Genomic DNA, 18,021 nt, shown 5'->3' with positions numbered 1-18,021 from the left:
GGGGTGGGATGATGCTCGAACACGTTCTATGTAGGCCATTATGCTGAATAGCTATCAATCATAAGTATCGCCCAGTTTGCGTTTGGCCAGTGCCATAGTCGTCGACTCCCCGCTGCGCGAAACCATCGCCGAGCATTTTGCCTATTATGGGACTTTCACAATGCCGGCCTGATCGCCATCCTCAGTGCTGTTATGAGCTCCGCCTCTCTGAATGCGTCGTGTCCCATAACAAACAGCCCCTTCCAAATCCAAAGCTTTGAGTTTCGGAGAGCGAAGTAGGCTAATGGCCCGTCTCGGAGGGTGGGGGAGCCATCAGCCGACTGTTTTAGCAACCCCGTGTTCTCTTGAGTCAATGCCGAGTGGAGAGCTGTCGCATATTACGACCCTGTGGACCGCACCTGGAGGGATAAGTACAGCGCCAACATGCGGTTCCAGTCTCTCGAGCCCTCCGTGGAGTTTTGATATCCTGACGACTCAGAAATTTATAGAATATATCCTAACAGCCAAACCACAAGTTACTGTTAAGGACGTGCAAGTCAGTGTAACCGCCAAACTCGAATTCCATAGCAAACAAGCCGACGGGAAAGCGCCTGGCATTGTCCCCATAGCAAAACTTGTTTCCATTCTTAGAGCTCATTTACTGACGCTGTAAGCGTATCACTACCACAAAACTCAGCTTATGCTCCTTGTTCTCGCGAGCCTGGTTCTTGCCAACTCATCATACATGCTAGAATTAACAAAACTGATTTCACGCAGGCGCCACAGACATCCTAACGCGTAAGAACAGGTTTTCAACGTTTATAACAGCGTATAGGATCACAATATTGCCGCCATTATGCAAGACAATGTACTTTCGTCACTACTTCTTCACCCATGATTGGGTCTACAAATAGAGGTGGACACACCTCATTCAAGTCTCTGACCACAATAATGATACCGTATCATTTAAGACCAGGTAGCAGGCCATTGGAGCAATGGCGACGCCATAAACCTGCTGCCAAGCCTTGAGTGTGGTCAACAGACGTGTCGAGGCCCCCTATGTGACGAGACATGCAGCCAACAGGAGCCAGCCCTCGCTTGTCTTTTCCTAATATCGGATAGCTTCATGCCTGGCTTATCTAACACCTTCCGTTATGGGGTACTTGCTTCTGCTGTTGGGTTGCTGTGCGTTGTAGTGGCTTCCACCAAGTGTCATACCACCATCACGTCCAAGCAGACGGTGGACTACCTGTTTTGGGTACCAGATCACCGGAAGAATTCCGGTGATCTCAATTTCGCAAGGCAATTTTCCTTATCGTTGTGTTTGTGCTACCTTTTGCGACCCATTTATGCCCTTTCGCACTCTGTTCAGCCTTTTCTCACAACTTTCCATGTCTTGAAAGCGCACTATGTCGCAAATACCATCAAGCTATCAGTGCCAATGTAAGCCCTGCTCCACTAGTACGTATCATACTCGCTCAGTGTCAAAGGCTTGCACAAACCAACTATCGGCTCGGGAGCAGCACTCTGGAGTGCCAGGTTCAACGCAGCTGGGGTCACGCCAATCATCACATCCAACCAGTGGCAGAAACGAGCATCTGGTGTCAAGACTCATGCAATCTATCATTCGTTATTGGGGCTTAATGATGCTGGACCAGGAGGTGCTCAAAAGCCAAAGCCAGCCAGACGATATACCCTCCAGTCCTGCTACTACTCTCAGCAATGACAATACGAGCGATGGAGGGTCTACCACCAGTCTTTCCAAACTTGATAGATACTCGGATATTGAAGAAGAACCAGCGGATGGCTCAGCGAATCAGGGAGTTTCAATGGACCAAACAGATCCCGCGTCGAATGAAGTTGCAGGTCTAACGAAGTTCACCTTAAAGAGCCTTTTGTTAGGTGAAGAACTCAAGAGGCTCCAAGTCTGGAAAACATCGTTTTCCAACGAGGAGCTGGATCAGCTACCTACTATCGATCATGAAGTTGCACAGAGCGTACTAAAATGCTTGACGAGCGTTGCCAGCATACTGATCGATGGGTCAAGTCAGTCATTCCCTCCTTCCCATCCTTGACCGCAGTGTTTGCTGATCGTCCAGCAGAAGAATGGCGAATGAGATCTGAGCCAGACGACCTTGGGACTGAAGGGGCAATTCTAGAGAGCCTACTAGAAAAGATAGAGACAAAAATATCGGAAAACAATGTCGAGAACGAGACAATGACGGATTGTAGTGGTATTTCAGAGTCAGATGAATCTTACTCGACCGTTGGGAATCCAAGCTTAATCAAGGCTCTCAAATATGAGATCGACAGACTTCAATTGCTTTCTCACTCTTTGCGTCTTGGAATGAGGACCAGAGTTATATTCACAGATAGCTAAACATTCGATAACCAATATGTATAAACCGTTACCAAATAAAGCATGCCTTCGCGCACAAGATAGGCGGTTTCCAGATACGTATATAGATCCTGTTTTAGGATTTCTAGTTAATATTCTCTTGATATTCCATGCCATCCATTTCACCGCGCTTAACCATTTCCCTGAGAGGACTAATGACAGACTGATAAAACTTTTGCTGGAACGTTTCATAGTCGCTTTGTTCATCACTACTGCTTTCACCATAAGCGATGCAATAGCGAACTGCCTCCTGGTATTGAACACTTGTCTCGGTTCCCAGACGACTCAACTCCTTATCAAGCTGTTGCTGTATTATCGGCCCTTTGAGTTCCTTCCAAAGCCCAAGCTTCAGAAGGACATGTCCAAGGTGGTACATGAACCTTTTTGGCTTTGCAGATCCGTGGTCAAACATGGTGGCCCGCAGAAATGGCATCTTTTCAGATTCGATGGGATAGAATTTGATGTCCTGCGTACCCCATCCATCACCAAGCCATTCTTGCCAGCCATATCGGATAGTCGCTTCAGCCAGCTTCAAAGCTAGCTTGAAACGACTGTTTCGAAGGGATCGACTTCGTTGGAAGAGAGTGAGGTAACGCCGATGTTTCTTTCTCTTGTTCGATAGTAGCCTTCTCTGATCTCCCTCCCGTATAATCTTAGAGAGAGTGAGAGGTTTGCAACTTGTCTTTGGCCGCTTATTCTTATCCAAGTAGAATATCTGGTGGCCGCTGTCCTGGTCAACAACTATACACATGGCCAAACGATCGCTACCTTGCGCAAGACTTCCAGGGCATACCTGAATTCGGCAAAACTCAGTGATGTTTTCTGATGTTTGTATTCGCTCATTTAACGACGATGCAGTGATAGATGAGTATCCAGAGTCACGACGCCAACGTTGACGAAGCCCATTTATAACTGTCACCAAAGGCGAAGACGGCTCTGAGTAGACAGCATCCCCATCGTCCCTGGGGAGGACCAACCGGGAGTGAGCTTCAAACCAAATATAGTCTCCCTTGTTAAAGTTGGACTCTATAGCAACGTGATGACCGGTTATGGCAACGTCATTTGGATTAATACACAGTGGTTCATACTCTTGAACTGGCACAAGTCCAACGAGAGCTGTATGTCCGTGTGCTTGCTCTTGGCCGTTCACTGGGCAGGCTTCGCACAAGTGACGATAGAGTGTTTTCGTAGCCGAACTTGATACGTAGAGCCTGGTGAAGCTTTTGGTTGATTTCGATGCTGGCTGGAAATTCGATAGCCGGTAGACCAAACTTTCGATGGCCGAAACATCAAATCCAATATTTTCGATGAGCCTGTCGAGATCCCTGAACATCTTTGAATTTCGAATCTTCCCCTCACTTGACCGACCCTATCGTCCTTCAATTAGCGAAGTATATACGAGTTGACTAGATCCTTACCCGGCTTCGAGTGGGACCTCGTGGAAGCGAATCGATAGCATCCTGTAGTTTGCTACATACACTTGCTAGTCTCTGCTTCAGATCTTCCACGCTGCTTTCACCCATAGACACTTGGCTTTGCCCACTATTGCCCGCAGCTGTATGCCATTGTTGTACCAGAGATACGTGAATCTTGATTCTCATCTTTTGATCCCTGGCCTTGTCACGGAGTTGTTTCACACAAGTCGCCCTCATGTGCGGTGTTCGCTCTAGCAACATTTCGTAATTTTCCATCAAACTGCTATTGGTCTTACTGATTTGATCCAAGTCAGCTCCAGAAATGCCCGGTGGCAGTTCCTGCATGGTCTCAAATTCGAAGCCCTCATCCTGATCCTCTTCGAGGGCCGGAATTGGTCCGAAGTAGAAATCGTCTTTGATGGCAGATAATGTCGGGGCTGTTACTTGAGGAGGACTGATCTTAAGAGTTTTTATCCTAGCCCTTCGAATCTGTACACGGTCGCCGACAGCGCCGTTTACCTGGATCGAATTGTGGTTTGCTTGGTTTCCAGAAGCACCTTGCGAGATTGTTTGAGAGTCCATCTCAAGCTTTAGGAAAACTGGCGTCGCGTAGAAATTGGAAAGTGAGTGACGGAAAACAAATCAGGGATATGATTCCATCAAATGATCAGTTGTTCAGGTAGGGGGAAAGATAAGTCCGGGACCCCAGCAACCCGAGGCTCAGTCTACTGGATGGGACCAAATACGGAAAGGCCAAGCCCCCACTGATATTTTCAATAGTATGCATAAGAGTTCGCAAACCAATATTGTCATGCATGTCATCAAATAGTAGCCAACCTGGTTGGCTGGCCGGTGTGACGGGACTGCATTGCATTGCATTTACACGTAGCCTTGGAAAGCACGCCATGGCTTTGCTTATACCACGACAAAATAACCCCTCTTTTTCCAAAACCATCACAGCCTACCGCTGAATGGGTGTCCTGATTTCCAATCAGATGGCATGAAATTGAACAGATGATTAGATGGTGTATCTACTCGTATGCGGCTGAGGAAGAAGAGCCAACGTGGCCCCAACCAATGCTAGTCAGCTCCATACCTTGAGGGAGGGCGGAAATTTCCTCCGTAGTCTTTTGAGCCGCAGCACTGTACATATTTTGTGATTTGAAGTGGCTTTCAGCCCAGGTCTATTGCTTTGTGTTCTTTTGTCTCCAGTCTGCCTAGCCACAACGTAAATCCACTTTATTATTGCTTCCATCATGGTAACTTCCATCCCAAATACCATTTGTCTGCTATTGTGACTAACGTAGTCGTATTTACAGATCGACCCTGTCGGAGCAATTGCAGCTGCCACAGCCTCAATTGATCAATCCCTCAAACTTATCCGACGAGTCTCTACAGCCATTGAGATCCATAAGAATGGCAGAAAAGATCTAGAGTTCATTTTCAATGACCTCTTTAGTATCGCTCAGGTCATAGAGCTTGTCCAAACCATCGAAGAAATCAGAACCAAAGGAGTCCTTAAAGCCTTAGCAAATATGCTAAAACATGCTGAAAAGTTAGATGATCATATCCAGCAGGTCAAAAAGAAATCCAGCACCGGATCTTCACTTCGTCGCGCCGCTCACCACTTCATGACTGGCCCTGAGGATCTAGAGCATACTACTAGAGTAGTCAATGAGCTAGCATCTCTCAAGACAACCCTCATCCTTCATATCCAAGTGGCTCATGTTGGCCTTGTTGTCCAAAATGATCAGGATAAGAGGGCAAACCCAGGTTGCACTCACATGCTGGACAGTTCGCTTCTCCATGAGGTTAATCACATCGTTGAGCAGAGACTCGGTAAGGGACAAGGGCTGAAGATAGCTGAAGTCCTTCGAGACAGGAGTGCAGACGGCACGCATTATGTCCATTCTGCCACGAGTGATAGCTAACCAGATTCTATAGGTGATGGCATGATTCGCCTTACCCAAGAGGAGTATGAATGCCTTGTGTTTCATAGTTTGGACGATAGTCAACTCATCCAAGAACTCAGTACGCCATGGCCCGTTAAGATATTTTTTCAGAGGCTAATACTACACAAGGTACAATTCGCGTTGCCAATAACCATAGCTTTGATCAAGCGCTGCAAATCAACGCATTCATAAGCGATGATTGGGCGGAGTTCGCTCATAACCTTACTGTCGAGGACAATGAGGCTCGCAACCAGTCGATTCAGGTAAATGTACCTACTCGGACACAGGAGTTCGCCAACGTTTTGGCCAGCAGAAACAAAATGTTCGAAATGATGCCGAGTTCGGCTTGGGCACCAACTCCACTGATGCCAAAGCAAAGTTTCAGAAGCCTGGAGTGAATTTGTATCCTCTCTTCCGACTAGTTGAGTGTAGGGGGGTTAGACGGATGATGCGTGGTGGGGGCTGGGGTCTTGGCTGTAAAGGCAGCAGTCTACGGTTGAGAAGCTGTGGCCTGAGTGTCGTTCCCTAATACCGAAATAAGCATACAACGGTAGTAGAAGGTCTTTCCTTTGTATATTATGAGAATGGATGGCATTGACTAGGGAATGTAGAAGCAAGAGTCAATAAAACCTCGAATCAGATGTAGAGGATTTCCAGGGCTTGCAGTGATTTTTCATACAATGAATGATGATATGCGCATGTTTTAACAAGCGTAGAGTTGATCTCTAATTATCGAGATAATAAGAAATAATTAAATAAGTTTTAATCTCTTTACAATAATAAAAGAGGAAATAATAGAAGTTATATACAATTATTATAATAAGCCGGGGGATTTTACTAACACCATCTTTATACTCAAGGGTAAGTAACTCGAGAGATAAGATAACAAAGAGGTCAACTTCTGGCCGTCTCAAGTAGGCTGTGCGTGTGAATTCTAGATCGGGTGGAATATAGTGACAAAATAGACGCCACTTGACAGAACTCGCACCAAGTAGCTTACCAGGATCGGGGATGTCTAAGCTCGCACTCGCTCTCGTCAGCGCTAATGAAAAGTCCGTAGGATCCAGCTAAAGTCCGATCGTTCAGGAGGCAAAAACTCCGTTTTGATTGGAACGTTGTTTGTTGAGGGCGACTTAGCGACTTGGAATTATAACAATCTGACATATTCCTCAGATTAAATCCCAATCTTATCTCATTCATCTTTCTATTCTTTGCTCGATACCTGGGGATCGAACATGGAGTCTTTCAAAGTTATCGTCGTTGGCGCTGGGCCAGTCGGCATGGTCCTGGCTCACGCGCTGCAAGTCTCTGGCATCGACTACGTCCTCGTTGAGCAGCGCTCTCAAATTCCTCCTGATCCTGCTTACGGCTTGTTTTTGTGGCCTCATATCATGCGAATATTCCATCAGTTAGGTCTTCTCGAAGCCGTTACAGCTGTCGCGCAGCCTATGGTTGAAGCGGTTCATAGATCAATTGACGGCAGTGTTATTCATCGCTCCAGAGGTTTTGAAGAGCTTGGCGCATTGTAAGTCTAAGTTTATGCGCTGCGGGACATTTTACTGATTACTCGAAGGTTCGGATATCCTATGGCTATTTTTAACAGAGGCGATTTTGCCTCGGCGTTGATGAGCAAGCTTGAAAATAAGGACCAGCGCGTCAAGACAAACAAGCGCCTCACCAACGTCATACACCACGACAACGGTGTAACAGTTAAATTCGCAGACGGTACCACAGAAGTGGGATCAATTGTTATTGGGTGCGATGGTGTCTGGAGTAGTGTCCGCGACCAAATGAAAGCGAAAGCACCAAAAGGTCTTTTCGACGAGAACCCCAATCCATTTCAAGCTCCTCATGCAGGCGTGTTTGCCAAAGCTCCTTGTCCCAAAGAGCTTGAGCGTGGTAGAAACATTAATGTGTACCAAGAGGGGTCTCACGTTCAGGTATTTACTGGTCTGAGAGAAGCGCAGATTATTGTATATCATCGTATTCCGACTTCGAGAACGAAGACGTTCTTTGGACAGAACGATGCCGAGGAGGCGGCCAGACCTTGGATGGATGTTCCGGTTGGAGATGGAATTACGTTTGGTGATCTGTGGAAGAATAAGATTGCTGGGGGCAGTGCAAACTTTGATGAGGGTGTTTTGCCGTGGTGGCATTGGGGACGCATGGTTCTTGTCGGCGATGCTGCTCATAAGGTAAGTTGCATACCTGTTTGGCTGACTCGATGCTAAAATTGGACAGATGAACCCCATCAGAGGTGCAGGAGCGTGCTGCGGCATCGAGGACGCCATCGCCTTAGTAAACGGCCTCAGCCGGCTCCTCCACTCCGACGCCAACCCAGCAGACCGCAAGCTCCGTCAGGCTTTCCTTACATATCAATACGAGCGCGAGGCTGCAGCAAAATTATGGAATGACATCTCTGCGCTGAACCTGGAACTCTGCATCGGGGCCGATCAGCCTGCATTGAAAGCGCAAGGCGTTGCGGATTACAGGACTATTCCGTTAGTTGCTGATGGACCCATCTTGCAAAATATCCCTTTTGAGGAGAAGACGGGTTTTGTACCGTGGACTAGAAAGACACGCAAGTCTGATGAGAAGATTAAAGCGCGTTTGTAGTTTCGAGGTCGGTGTATAGTTAATGGCCATGGTGGACTGTATAGTGTATCAAGGAGCAGCTCGATCAGGTAGATTAGGCAAGACATATATAAATAATGCAATTGTATGGGATCTCGGCGGTTTAAACCGGATGAACTGTAGTAAAGCTAGCCACGACGTGATACGAACACCAGTACAATCTCCCTCTCCTGGTGCCTATAATTAGATGGCGGTCCATGATGAAACAACACATGCCCAACCGTGGCTTGAAAAGTCTCACTCGATAGGCTTATGGTAAATCTCATGGGTAGTACAAGCCAATAGTCTGTCTTGGCACTGAGGCTCATTGGTAACGCTGATGAATTTGGACCAGCCCGAGGTCAGAAATCAGTAAGCCACGTAAAGCTGAAAAGCAGGCTGGCGGCAATCAACAAAACCCGACAGGTGAAGAGGGAAGATGCAGGTGTTTTAAAGCATGAATCATCCTATGTTTAATCTCGATCTACACCCTTATTCTTTCTTCCTTTTTTTTAGCCTCTTGGAAAGCGCGCCATGGCACGACTCACTTTGCAGAGCGTTATCATCAGCGCCCTTTTCTTGGGTGTCGCTCAAGCAGAAACCAACAGCACTTCTGGTAATACCACCATGGTCGGATGGGTGTCCCCCGCACCTAGACGAAGTACTTGGAGTATCATCTGGAGCTGCCTCTCGATTTTCATTGTTTGTTCCTGGAAATGCGTCCATCTCAACATCCCAACCCACGAAGAGATTCAGGGTGAATGGCATACAATTCAGCTGTGCAGAGGCCTGCCTGACGTCTCTTTCTGGCCTAAAGCACCATTGCGCCGAAAATGGAGACGCAAGATCATCTGGATGACAGCCATTGCCCTCGCGCCTGAGTTTGGAGTTGCACTGGCTGCAATGCAGTACAGGGATGCCCGCCGGGAACTAAAAGAGTTTACAAAAGATCTGTCTCATGAAGAGTTGGTATAGTTGCCACTGGTGGAAAGCTATGAGGTCTAACATAAGTTAGTGCACGGAAATATACCATGGCTCATGCCTTTTATGTTCAGATGGGTGGTATTGTTTACTATACACCATCACCTCAATCGTCAACAGTGGAAGGGGATTCTGCTACAAATATCCAGTCAGGAAACGAAGTAACCCATGGGGCCCATACAGGCTATCAACCCCTCGGAGAGAGACAGGAACCCGGTTCCCTCGGGGATAGATCTGTTATAGCTAGCATAGCTGAATCTCTATGTAGGTCACCGTGATTCCCATTTTCTCCTGAACATACTTTGTGTACTTCTATTGACAGAAACCTACCTGACACAAAGATCTGACTCCCTTACAGCGGATATTGATCCTGATATGTTTAAAATTCCCGGGTCTGAGATTAAGGATCTAAGCAAAGCTGATGTCATCACCAAGGCATTTGCTATCATCCAGTGTACGTGGCTTGTTGTGCAAAGCATTTGTCGAATAGCACAAGGATACACCATATCGTTATTGGAACTGGCGACCTTGGCCTTCATCTTTTGTGCTTTTATTATGCATATTCTCTGGTGGAATAAGCCTTTTGATGTTGAATCGAGACGCATTATCATAGCGATACCGCCTAATCTGGAAAACACAGCAGGTCTAAACACTATATCCATGGATGACCTAACAGTTTTAAATGGTGGCCTGTCTCGGGAAAGAAACAAGGATTTATGTGGGGATAAATTTCTAGAACTTGTTTTCGAATCGTTACTAATCGTCGATCCCACCGATAAGAATCGACCTTTTACATATTATCTGCCGTCCGTCTCGCTATACATCGCCTCAACGACATTCCTCGCCATTCACCTATCTGCATGGAACTGGGAATTCCCCTCGGAAGTGGTCAAATCTCTATGGAGATGGCTTAACGTTGGAACGCTCGGGGTTTCTTTCATGCCCTTGATGACCTTCTTCCTCTTAGTCTGGGATATCAGATCGCAGACCATCGAGGGTGTTAAGAACATTGTAGTATTTTTGATCATATCAGCAAGCGGAGTTACCTACATTGTATTGAGGCTGGTGGTTCTCGGATTGACGTTTTATTGTCTGTCATCGATGCCGGAGAGAGCATACGATACTGTGGATTGGTTGGCGTGGGTCCCGCATTTCTCATAGGAGCTTGCTTAGTTGATGGTGAGAGGCTCGATACAGGCAATGATTGCGCAGTGGATCTCGGTAGTTGCAGATAGACTGAGGAATGGCCATACGACGGCGCAGTTCAAGTGATAAATGACTATTGCTTCTGAAATAAAGACAAAACAACCTTCCTTCGTCTCCACCAAGTCCTGCCAAGCGGAGACATTTAACATGACGATGTTCGGCCTGACGTTATCACCGCGGCAGATCACCAAACCTTGACCATAAAACACGCCAAGATCGTCAACGGACTCAAATTGCGACGCTGCCATAAACCCCATTTTAAGTCCGTATCACATCCAATATGATGCCATCTGCAGTGGCACGTGGGGACGTTGGAGCAAGGGTGTTGCCTGACGGTGACTCCGTAGCCGGTTTCACATCTCCACCAACGAGTCATGTTCAATCCGGCGATTACAAAGATTCGCTATCACCATAAGCACAACGACCTTCCAGAAAAAGAATGCCAATGAACTTTATTCATCTCTAATTGTGATTTATGCTCGGACCGACAATAGAGTTGCATCGATGAAACTCCAACCCGCAATCGATCATAGCCATATCTGGAGATGTTACAGGGGTACACACAACACGAGGCACCTATTTCGAAACTCTGCAGGGGACCATAGTTTCAAGATCTGGTTCAACGTCATGCATATTCCCTTTTTGAATCCGATAAGACCAGTTCCCCAGTTGTTAAAGTTCAGCTCCCTCAACCTGAAGCCCTGCCAAGGCGGTTACTGCCTACGAGATGACAAGACGAACCTATTGCTTCTATTGGAGCGAGTTTTGTGTTCCGGTTACGTTTTGTTAATTCATTAGAGTTCAACTGCCGACTAAAGTATTTCTGGAGTATTATATTGGCCCCCACGATTTTACTGTATATAGTCTCGCGATGTAAGCCGATTGAGTTTCGTCTGAACCATCGACCATCTTGTAACATTCATTTTTCGCTGCTGGTCACGCACAGTCTTTTCTTATCTTTTCGAGAAGTCATTCATTCATCATGTCTATTTTTGCAACCGTGTTACTGTCTCTTTCTTTTTCCACGGTCGTTTCTGCGATTCCGTTGGTTGAGCGTCAGGATAATGGGACCGCTCCGGCTGACCCTGGGGTTGATTGTTCTCCATCGTCGTCTACTGGTTTGAAGCCTGAGTGCTGGAAGGCCTGTGAGTAAATAGCATTACAGTGGGGAAGAATGATGCTGATGAGGGTAGTGGACATGGAGAAGTACATCAATGACTGGGTCACTGAGAATGGAACCAAGGCCAACTGCGACGAACTTGGTTTCGCTCAGTGCTACCTTCAGTTCAACGTAAGCAAACCAAATACCACGAAAATAATTTGAGCTGACCGGATAGGGCTTCACTGGTCTTACATGCAACTTGATCACCAGCGACACCTGCCCTCCCTTCAACACCAAGGATGTTTCCAAGTACGACTCCAACCAACAATTCTACGTACGTTCCTCACTTCCCCCACACTCCACAAACTCACACATGCTAGGCCCTCTGGAACATCTACACCGTCTACCAGTTCTTCAACCAATACTCTCGCGCTCTCAGCAACGGTGCCTCCCTCGCCGGCCAAACCATCGATGCCATCGTCGCAAAGGTTGCTCCTCCCGTCGAAGCCAACACCCCCACTAGCGGCCTCATGAACATCCTCGGCTCCACCCTCGGTATCGTCTCCATCTTCACTGGTCTCGTTCCTGGCGATGCTGGTGTCGCTGTTGGTTTTATCCGTGCTGGTCTCGGTGCTGCTTTTGATCTCTCCGGTAAGCTCGGTGAGACTTTGACAAAGACCCAGACTGCAAACGACCGATTCATCCAGCTTGGTGATATTGGCTCTGGGCTTGCTAAACTTGTTGAGGCTTATCAGAATAACCTGCTTGAGACTGTTAAGCTTGTGCAGGGCGATCCTGCTATCTTCATCGCTGCTTGCCAGGACGGTGGATTCTCTCAACGTGTCACTACCTCTCTTACCATCCAGGCCAATACTCTTTACCATCAGCTTCAACTCTTCATTCTTTCCAGCGCCCTTAAGGCCAACGGCATCGTCTCGGCCAAGAGCACTGGCCTCAACGCTCAGACTCGTGCAAGTGATACCGGAGGCGCCATCTCCTGCGACGCCCTCGACCCAGCTGGTAACTGCAACCAGTGGTGGATCGACGGCGCCGACACTTATGCTCTCCACAACCCTAATGACTGGCGAAACAACCAGATTGAGCTCACCAAGGCTATCGTTGACGAGGGCTGGGCTACGCTTGCTGACGTCTTCAAGGTTGAGGACTGTGCTGGCAAGGAACCCACTTTCAACGGCAAGGAGCTTGGCGTTACCTGTCTTGTAAGTGAGCATATCTTATGTGTTGATCAGAGGTCACTAATAATACGCAGGCAACTCACAACTGGTGCGAGTGGAACTACCAGGACTCTCCTTCGCTGTCGCGATCTGAGCCTCAGTGGAAGAACTGCGACAACGACGACAAGTGGGGAACTCTTTGCGGAAGCTTCCAGAACGGACTCGAGAGTAAGTCAATCATATTCCTGGATGTTTCCATAGAACGAGACTAATTAAACGTTTAACAGTTCCCGAATCTTACCTCGGGCCTCTGCTCAATAGCGACCAGACCTGGTGTAAGCGATAAATTAAGCACTTGAGTGTTTCGATTGGATCGTCCTTTGACGCTGCTTGAGACTTGCTAAAGAGCTCATCTGAACCTGCTATCGAGGTTATGTTTGTAATTAGAGCCGTTGTTTGAGTACTGGCACCTGGAGGATATTGTGTATCATAGCTTAGAAGCCGACGAGATAAAGATGGAGTTTAGGTGGAGTTCGTAGTTCTATATTTCCAATATGCAATTTGGTCAAACACGAGCCCGAAGCTTACCCACATTAACCACTTAATGCTGTAACATATTAAACCCATCAGGGACTACGAGCCTGCCAACCCCAATTACAACTACGGCCATTGTCTGGGTACTTGTTATGGTGATTCGAGCGTGTTTCTGAGACCTTTGGTCCAAGATGAGAGACGTTGACTTGATAATTGAGGCTTGCATCACGAGTGGCCCACCTTAAGCCCACTTTGCGAGGTTCTAGGAAGTAGATGTAGCACGTTCCAGTATCGGTCTGAGAGCCACGTTGATTACACATAGTTCAAGGCTAGTATGAGTAAGAGTACTAGTAGAAGTGACATATATATGTTCAGTTATATAAAGTAATAATATACACAGCATGGGAAAAAGGAAAAACCGAAAAAGTGTCAGTCCTTGGTCCCAACCAGCCAACTAAAGAAGGTGATACACACTTGCTACCAGAGCAATATCAAGCGGACAAAGACATCTAGCACTTGCCAGCCTTGGTAGGCTCACACTCGCCGTTGGACTTGTCACAACCGTTGTAGCCCTGGCACTGGGTCTTGGGGTAGCAGTTGTTGGAGTAGGTGGCCTATCACCTTTGGTTAGCATGGTAAGTCAATTGCATATGTCGGAATCACTTACCTTGTCACCGAGGTTGGTGTTGATGCCGATGAGCTCACCGCCGTTGACGGCAGTGACGCCCTCCATGTGGACAGAGCGCTTACAGTTGGAGTTACCCTTGCAGTTACCGCAAGAGCGGTAGACCTTGCCATAGTCGTTGGCATCTGCAAGTGTTAGTATGACGTTGAAGATCCATAAGATAAAGGACTTGACATACAAAAGTTGACGATGTTGACATGACCGCATCCATTGTGCTGAATAATCTTGTCCGCAGCCTTATAAGCACCACCACCAATAATATTGGCAGTTCCACTACCCTTAATAGAGATAGCATCCTCGCAAACATCCTCAAACCACACAAACTCAAGGTTACAAGCACCAAGACAGTGCACACCCTCCTTCTGGTTCGCACCAATAACAACGTTGCGAAGAGTAGCGCCGTCTTCGAGGACGAACACAGCGTCCTTCTCGCCGCCTTCGCTCTGGCCAGAGCACTTGACGCCGCGGTCGTAGCGAACCCACTTGGCGTCAAAGACTTGGCCCTTCTTGAGGTATTGGGGGGCGCTAAGGGATTTGTTGCCTGTGGCTTTGGGGACGCCGCCTGTGTAGCCGAGGCAGGCCATTGCGGCGGGGAGGGTGGTGAGGAGGGTGAGAAGGCTGGAGGCGTGCATTTTGGCGGTTGAGAGTTGTGTGTTGAAGAGAAGCCGGTCAACGGTTGATGAATGGTAAAGATGGAAGTGAATGTCGATGCAGAGAAACAAAGCTGAGATGGCTGGATAGAGATGATCGAACAGGAACTAACCATCCTTCTTATACATGCTCCCTCTTTAGCCGTCGCGATCAATCCGACCGAGTACGATCCATCCATGTCGTCCCAACACCTTGGTTCTCAGCAAGTCACCCACAAATTTTAATTCGCCTATCCCCCTCCCCCATCTCCATCAATCAGAACAAACATCATCATCCGCTTTACACAAATAAAATAAGGTGTTCAGCTCCTTGTTTCAGGACGAGCTTTTTCCTCCACTTAGGTGACGGATAGCCCAGCTCTGATAGGCTAGTCATCCCGGTCGATGTTTAGGGATGCGCGTATCTGACTTAAGCTTATTTCGCGTTCGGATGACTTAACCGCTTTCAAGACTTGATGCCCGGAGATGGGGAGGCTGTGCTGTTAAAATCCGTGGTTTTGTGGAGTGCATGCGTTGAGTTGTTTCGAATCATCTGATAAGCTTATTGGGGCGGGAGGTCCTAACGGAGATGACTGCGGATTTGATTGGTGGTGAAATTTGGTGTTTTTGCACCGTTGACAGCGCGACTTCCGATACGAGACGGAAGACTGGCTCCGATGATGTTTTGAGAGAAACAAAGGAAGATCACCCTCGGTGTATTCTTCGCCGAATGATGAATGCGAGATGGAAGTACGAAGTCATGGTCCATGGGAACGGCCACCTGCGAGCACGTTCACAAAGCCCAGGACCAATCCGTGGAGCGGCCTATGGAGTTCTGTGTTCACTGCTCTCGATAGAAATTGAGACAGTTTTTGATCGAGGAGCCGGACTCAGGAGCGGACCGTACCGAGGAACTCACTACAAAAATGTCACCGCTGCCTGTTCAATCGGGGAACAACTCAAACAAAGACGACACAAGAATGCCTCGATCGCGCTACCAAGCGCCCGGGCCGCTCTTCTATGGCGTCAAGGCTACGCCCGAAGATGCGCTTGCCAGAAGACTCACCTATAGCAATTCAGAGATATGAGGGAGAAATGCACCGCTTACCCGGTTTGCCGCATTCCTTATAACGAGGCTTGAAGGACCCAATCTTATCCGCGGTTGGAGATCATCTGGGCAGGTCTGGATAGCTACTTCGGCGAACCAGCGCCATGTTTGCGCGACAGTATTCCAGTGCCTGACTCTTGCACCGGACTTTTGATCAGTGTGACCTCGAAAGTCAGCTGGCTACGAGAACATAATCGAACGAGATCCTGTCCTGTTTGATTTTACAAGAACACATCTGTCATTTTGATACAGTGCCTTTAGACCTTTTTGGCATCGGTGAGCCAAATTAATGATACTATGGCACTCTTACGTACGATACCGACACCTGTTCACCAAGTTCATCCGTATATTCGGATAATACTCCTCGTCACTCTTCTCAACTGCGGTTTAACAATACTCTTTTTCTCACATCTCATCTTCTTTCCAAACCTTACTAGATCTCACATTCCCCTCGATCTAAGCACATCATCTGTCAAACGTGTTTTGCAACCGTTGGCTAGTAGACCGGATATCTCAAAGTCATGCGTTGAAGGGCACCGAGAAACCCTTGACTCGGGATACACGATTGAGGTCAAATGCAACATGTATCGACAGGGAGTTATATACGATGAGGTATCTTCCTACAGCGAATGCGCGACGATCTGCGAGTCACTAGATATCGATGTGTGCTCATACCATCCACCATCAAGACGCTGCGTTGTAGCCAGCCTTCATGGGAGAGATATACCCAGAGACGGTGTCTATTACATCACCAAAGTCACTGAAAATGATACTGAGGACGTCGATTCTCTCGGCCATGGGAACTTCTTCGAAGAGGCACCAGCTCAAGAAAAAGACGACTATCTCCGCCGCATAGCTCGCCTCGAAGCCGAATTGGATCAATGTCGCTCTACTGCCAGTCCATCATCACCTCTATGCGGCGTCCAAGGCATCGCTATCCATGGTCGCATTGATATGATCAAAGTCAGCGGCGTCGATGCATGTAAAGCGATTTGTCTGGCCAATCCAGCGTGTCAAGCTTACTCCGCGTCCGACGACCCGGGAGATTGGTGCTATATCTTTGATAGACCTCACGGGGGCGTCACGACCAGTTACTATCACTACTTGCATACATATGATCGCGATTTTTGAAAGATTTATGCTTGGAGAGATAAATAGAGAGGATTTTAATTGTTGGTGTCGGGATGCGTTAGCCGAAACCGCAGCCGACATCCGCGGAATCGGAAATATGGCATCGTGGTGGAGCACGACTCTCAACGCTTGGGCAGTGGCTAGCGAAAACCCCGCAGTATATAGATCAAGGACACTCAATTGACCAGTTTCTTCTGGAAATATTCTGCCCGCAAGGAACTACACGGTAAAGTGTACAGCCATAACAACATGTCGGCCTCTGATTCAGTTGTCTATCACTACCTCGCCATCGGTAAGCTTGGCCGTGGTGAGGTTGTTAAGTAAGTCACGGCTTCAGTCCTTTGATCGCCATGGACATACTCCATACGTTGGACGAGTACTAACATTCATGCCCAGGCTGTTCATGATTGATGCGGGCATCAAGTTCGAAGAGCGTTTGTACGCACGAGATGCTACTTGGCCCGAGACGAAGGAGAAGTTGAAGAAGCAGGGCCTTACTCGCAACGGACAGCTTCCTTCCGTAGAGTACAAGGGCAAAGTCCTCACTGGCGTCAGTTGTAATTTCCCGAATCAGGTTATCATGACAGAAACTGACACATCATGGGTAGCACGTTCCCATTCTCCGATATCTCTCGCGTGAACTTGGCGCATATGATGGCACAACCAACGACGACAAGTACTTGGTCGATCTCGTATCAGACATCTATGTTGACTGGAGAGTAAGTTTCCTTCTCACGACTATGTCTGCCATAGATAAAGCTGACTGGGTCACTAGGTTCAATGGGTAGCCAACCTCAAGGGCCTTAAACCTGATTACAAGGAAAAGGACGCTCCTCCATACTACGAGCTCCTTGGTCAATACTACGCCGAGCGTGAGGGGCCATATCTTCTTGGAGATACTGTCAGCTATGCCGACTTTGCTGTCTACGTCTCACTTGACAATGACATTCGAACAAATACACTTCCGGTACCTTTTATAATTCTTAAGCGAGTGACAGCCAATCTGACATGAGATACACAGGAAACCCTCCCCGAGTCCATAGTCAAGTTCCGAAATGCATTCGAGGCTCGACCCAACATTGCCGAATATATTAAGCAGGGCTAGAGTATAGA

The 18,021-nt window shown here is 47.6% G+C and overlaps 6 protein-coding genes across 6 annotated transcripts; 4 read left to right on the top strand and 2 right to left on the bottom strand.

Annotated features, from left to right (window-relative positions):
- Positions 1-2,462: 2,462 nt before the first annotated feature.
- Positions 2,463-4,374, bottom strand: FSUBG_10218 (uncharacterized protein; the record flags this gene model as incomplete). The annotated part of the gene is made up of 3 exons (XM_036674773.1): positions 2,463-3,746; positions 3,796-4,043; positions 4,089-4,374. The coding sequence occupies 3 exons, from the start codon at positions 4,372-4,374 to the stop codon at positions 2,463-2,465; spliced, it is 1,818 nt and encodes a 605-aa protein (XP_036534324.1).
- Positions 4,375-5,048: 674 nt separating this feature from the next.
- Positions 5,049-6,142, top strand: FSUBG_10217 (uncharacterized protein; the record flags this gene model as incomplete). Its single annotated transcript, XM_036674772.1, has 4 exons — positions 5,049-5,051; positions 5,100-5,631; positions 5,737-5,823; positions 5,874-6,142. The coding sequence occupies 4 exons, from the start codon at positions 5,049-5,051 to the stop codon at positions 6,140-6,142; spliced, it is 891 nt and encodes a 296-aa protein (XP_036534323.1).
- Positions 6,143-6,979: 837 nt separating this feature from the next.
- FSUBG_10216 (6-hydroxynicotinate 3-monooxygenase) lies at positions 6,980-9,332 on the top strand (the record flags this gene model as incomplete). Its single annotated transcript, XM_036674771.1, has 5 exons — positions 6,980-7,269; positions 7,318-7,939; positions 7,986-8,352; positions 8,713-8,729; positions 8,874-9,332. The coding sequence occupies 5 exons, from the start codon at positions 6,980-6,982 to the stop codon at positions 9,330-9,332; spliced, it is 1,755 nt and encodes a 584-aa protein (XP_036534322.1).
- Positions 9,333-11,526: 2,194 nt separating this feature from the next.
- On the top strand, positions 11,527-13,167 carry FSUBG_10215 (uncharacterized protein; the record flags this gene model as incomplete). Its single annotated transcript, XM_036674770.1, has 6 exons — positions 11,527-11,689; positions 11,738-11,835; positions 11,882-11,980; positions 12,027-12,866; positions 12,917-13,049; positions 13,109-13,167. The coding sequence occupies 6 exons, from the start codon at positions 11,527-11,529 to the stop codon at positions 13,165-13,167; spliced, it is 1,392 nt and encodes a 463-aa protein (XP_036534321.1).
- Positions 13,168-13,864: 697 nt separating this feature from the next.
- FSUBG_10214 (polysaccharide lyase family 3) lies at positions 13,865-14,672 on the bottom strand (the record flags this gene model as incomplete). The annotated part of the gene is made up of 3 exons (XM_036674769.1): positions 13,865-13,969; positions 14,023-14,165; positions 14,219-14,672. 3 exons carry the CDS (start codon positions 14,670-14,672, stop codon positions 13,865-13,867), a joined length of 702 nt encoding a protein of 233 aa, XP_036534320.1.
- Positions 14,673-17,157: 2,485 nt separating this feature from the next.
- FSUBG_10213 (glutathione S-transferase P 10) lies at positions 17,158-18,013 on the top strand (the record flags this gene model as incomplete). The annotated part of the gene is made up of 5 exons (XM_036674768.1): positions 17,158-17,228; positions 17,305-17,458; positions 17,517-17,627; positions 17,684-17,875; positions 17,930-18,013. The coding sequence occupies 5 exons, from the start codon at positions 17,158-17,160 to the stop codon at positions 18,011-18,013; spliced, it is 612 nt and encodes a 203-aa protein (XP_036534319.1).
- Between the last annotated feature and the right edge of the window lie 8 nt (positions 18,014-18,021).

This window comes from Fusarium subglutinans (assembly GCF_013396075.1).
Source record: "Fusarium subglutinans strain NRRL 66333 chromosome Unknown NRRL66333_c0000172, whole genome shotgun sequence".
NCBI lineage: Eukaryota > Fungi > Ascomycota > Sordariomycetes > Hypocreales > Nectriaceae > Fusarium > Fusarium subglutinans.
This window is presented reverse-complemented; position numbering and strand designations above follow the sequence as displayed.